The 3,786-nt window shown below is 62.7% G+C and overlaps 1 protein-coding gene across 2 annotated transcripts in view; it reads right to left on the bottom strand.

Moving 5' to 3' along the window:
• LOC113204327 (transcription factor Ken 1) overlaps positions 1-3,786 on the bottom strand; it is a 47,121-nt gene that overhangs the window by 10,736 nt on the left and 32,599 nt on the right. For both annotated transcript variants that reach the window (XM_026419488.2, XM_052274989.1), the window contains exons 2-4: positions 3,204-3,488; positions 1,045-1,267; positions 626-957 (exon numbers count right to left, since the gene is read on the bottom strand). In XM_026419488.2, the coding sequence (XP_026275273.1) occupies positions 626-957; positions 1,045-1,267; positions 3,204-3,485 (837 nt within the window). In that variant the 5' untranslated portion in view covers positions 3,486-3,488. The remainder of the gene's footprint in view (positions 1-625; positions 958-1,044; positions 1,268-3,203; positions 3,489-3,786) is intronic.

Below are 3,786 nucleotides of genomic sequence, written 5' to 3' on the forward strand. Positions count from 1 at the left end.
TTATGACGAGATTGGGACCACGCAGCGACCAGATAGCGACGAGATCCTGTCGGCGAATCTCGAATCGTTTGTCGTCCGAATCTCGTCTTGACCCCGACTAGATTTCGTCATAATGCGGTCCCGATTCCGTCTCGATCTCGTCTCGATCTCGTCTCAGCATTATGACGAATAAAAGGCCACATTCTGACCGTTTTCAGCCGGGCCCTTTCATACGGGCGGAACCATCGCGGAACTGCGAAACTGAATGTGAGTGGGGGGATTCGGGTTGCGTGTTCCGCCGCCAGATAAGATTCGGGATTTAATTCTGCGTTGTGTCAACGCCACGATAAAGCTTAAAGACGCGGTCCGCTGTCGGCCTGGCTGGGCCTGGCTGGGCTAGGAGGCCGCGGGTCGGTTCGCCGCCGTTGTGACTCACTGAGTGTCGCGAGAGGGGACTGCCCGGCCCGGCCCGCGGCCCGGCGTGTGTCGTCGCGTGTCTCACTCGCACGCCTTGTTGACTTGGGGAGGGGAGAGGGGAATGAGAGAGAGAGGCATGGAGACTGAGGTGAGCCGGGCTTATCTGCAGCGCACTTCACAACAAACTGCGCGTCGGCTCTAGTGTCGCTGCTCCGCACTACGTACTCACCCTGGGATCCCTGTCGTCCTGGAGCCTGTCCTGGACGTCGTTGGCCGCGGCACCCACACGCGGGTGCTCCGCCTCGGGGTCCGAGTCCAGGTCGTTCTCTTGATCGCGATCCTGGTCCCGGTCCTCGTCGTGCCCCCGGGCGGAGAGGTTGACGGGGCACTGCGACGACCTGCGCCGCCTCCGCCGTTGGGCGGGCGCCACGATGACCTGCTCCCGCTGGGGGGCGGCGGGGGCGGGCGAGGCGCGGGCGACGGGCTCCTCGGGGGAGAGCGGGGGTGGCGACGGGCTCCGCCGCCTCTGGAGGGGCTCGGGCTCATCGTCGCCGTCGCAACCTGCGGGAGGACGAGGGTAGCAAGGTTATTGTCGACGACGTCGGGAGCCCCATGGGCCGACTCCCGCCACGTGCTCGCTGTACTCACCGACAACGTCGATGTTGAGATCGCCGCCGAGGTCCTCGTCGGCGTGGGATGCCGGACTCTGCGCCTGCTTGAGGTGGTCGCGGAGCTCCGGCCGCAGGTCGTGGAGGTCGGGCCGCTCGTCGAGGCCCAGGGGGGACTTGGAGGCCCACGCCTCGCTCTGCCACACTGCCGGCGGCACCTCCAGCAGCCGCATCAGGGACTGGAAGCTGTCGACCTCCTCGGGCTGCAAGGCGAACAGAGCGGCATTGCGTGAGAAGCCTGTGAGCGGGGAAGTCCCCTGCATTTCCCGCGTGGTTTTCCTCTTCGCGCTGGCCGCCCCGCTCCGCCCCGCTCTGGACACGACACGGATGATCTTATCGCGCTATCCGCTCTTGCCCCGCTCCGCTTGTTCTGTGTGCCGCTTGGAGGCCGAGTCCGTCACAGCGCGTCACAGCGCCTGTTGGTTAGAGACGAGACAGAAGTACTACGTGTTCTATTCCCTGCTTGTTAGCCGGCAGTAGCAGTGAGTGAGTGAGTGAGTGTGACAGAGGGGGAGAGAGAGGGAGAGAGGGGGAGAGAGAGAGAGAGAAAAAGAGAGAGAGAGAGAGAGAGAGAGAGAGAGAGAGAGAGAGATGAGAAGTCGGGAAAGAGGTGGGTCTTGATAAGGATAAATCTCGCGAGCTTTACGAGAGTATCTATCTTACACTCGAGCTTTCAGACTGAAAACTGGCAGAGTAAGCGAAAACCAATTTAACTTTTAGTTGCTCTAGAGTCGCTCCGCGCTCCGCCCCGCGTTCGCTCGAATACTGCTGCTGCGCCCGGCTGCGCGCTGCGCCCTCTCTCGCGGTGGACCGCAGAGTGGGCGTGGCGCGGCGTGGCGCGCTGGAGAAGGGAAGCCCTGTGCCGCTGGAATCGGAGCGCCGCGCGCGTTTCCGCCCTTTCACGGTGACGTCACCGAGCGGCGTAATCGACGTAATAGTTGTATCACGAGCCTCAGTGGGGCGTGGCGGGGCGTGGCGTGGCGGGGCGGAGTGGGGCGGGCGGAGCGGCGCCCAGGGCTGCGGCTGCCCGTTCGCTCTCTCAGCCGGTTAGTGACCGTGTGGTCCTGGCGCTGTTGGTATAGCCGCTGTTGCTACTCATGCAGGATGGCTGACAGTGGCAGAGACAAATCGCCCAAAAAAATTGCGTCCAAGATATTTTAACTGTTTTTATTTTAATGGCAGCTAATTGTCAGAACACAACCTAACGGCTTTTGAGGTTTTGTACAACCTTCAGAACTTCTTTAGCCAACCTCCAAATTTGTAAAGTTACCGATTTTCAAAACTCGCTTTTTATTGTTTTCAAAAATAAATCTCGTTGGCAAATTTAAATTATTTTAATTTTGGTAGAAAAATTTCCAAAGAGCCACTATTTACTTGGATGTTATGTTTGTCCTGGCGACTAGTTTGGCTCCCGACAGGTCTAACAACCGTAGAATGTATCCTGCTGGCCCTGTGCCACGGCACGCCGCGGTGAAAGGCGACGGGCCACTATACGTCCTGCACCGTCTGCCAATGAGTCTGCTGCTCCGGCCCGCGAGCTTACCTAAGCGTCCAGCAGCCCCCCCCCCCTCCCCCCTCAACCCGCGGCCCGCTGGACGTCTGAATGGAGCGACACGACACGAGACACGGCGACGGATTAGTGGAGAGGGAAGCGGAGGGTGGTGGTGGTGGTGGTGGTGGTGGCGATTGGCGCGGTAGTGCTCGCCAGCTGGCCTTGACCGAGGCGCTCGGCCCCACCCCGCCCCGCCGCAGCCAGTTCCCAGCAGCACTTCGCCGCGGTCCCCGCCCCGCGGCACAGCGGCGCAGCGTGGCGTGGCGGGGTGCTTCACCACCACGACTGTGGCTGCGCCTCGGGCTGCGCCGCTGGCTCATCAGCAGCGCTCACACACGGATGTCATGCCTCGCTTCGGCCACCCAGCCCAGACTGCGCAATTCTGCTCACCCCCCCCCCTTTTCTGATTGTAAAGACAAAGTAAAGAGATGACGTTGAGGCCAGAGGCGCGGTTTTTGGAGGAATACCCAACCCCCTCCCCGAGCGTTAAGAAGTCAATTTTCCAATTTCCCTTACAAAACCACTGGATAAAGGCAACCTACAGAATATCGCCTCCGGTGTATATTGCCCATACCGCCAATACTCACCTGCACCGTGGCGTTGCCCGTATACAGCAGCTGTAGCAGCAGCCGCATCTCGTTGGCGCCCACCTCCGGGAGGTGGACGTTGATGGGGGCGGCGTGCGGCGGCAGGTCGGCGAGGAGGCGGCGCGCGAGGCGGGAGGCGGCCGCGAGCAGGCAGCGGTGCGCGGGCAGCGCCACGCCCCCGGCCACCACCAGGTGCACGTCGGCGTGCCGCTCGGCGCCCCACCACGACGCGGCCTCGGCCGCCAGCAGCCCCGGGTGGGACCCATCGTGGGCCAGCCGCATCGCCTGGAACAAGCAACAACAAGCACGCGGTCAGACAGGGGGGCGTCGTGTCGCGGACGTGCAGCGCGGCGACAGCGGAGCGGGGCGAGAGAACGGGAGGAAGGACCGAGGGAGGAGGGCCCCCGGCGGGTAGGCACGCCCTGCGCGCGCGAGTGTGACGGGCTGGCCCGCCGCCCGGGCGCTCCCACTCGCGCGCACCCTCGGAGGAGGCGCAGGCGGAGGTGGAGGAGGAGGAAAAGGAAGAGGAAAAGGAAGAGGAAGAGGAAGAGGAAGGGAAAGAGAAAGAGAAAGAGGAGGAGGA

The sequence above is a fragment of the Frankliniella occidentalis genome, unplaced genomic scaffold (assembly GCF_000697945.3).
Source record: "Frankliniella occidentalis isolate FOCC.00 unplaced genomic scaffold, Focc_3.1 Scaffold485, whole genome shotgun sequence".
Lineage (NCBI taxonomy): Eukaryota > Metazoa > Arthropoda > Insecta > Thysanoptera > Thripidae > Frankliniella > Frankliniella occidentalis.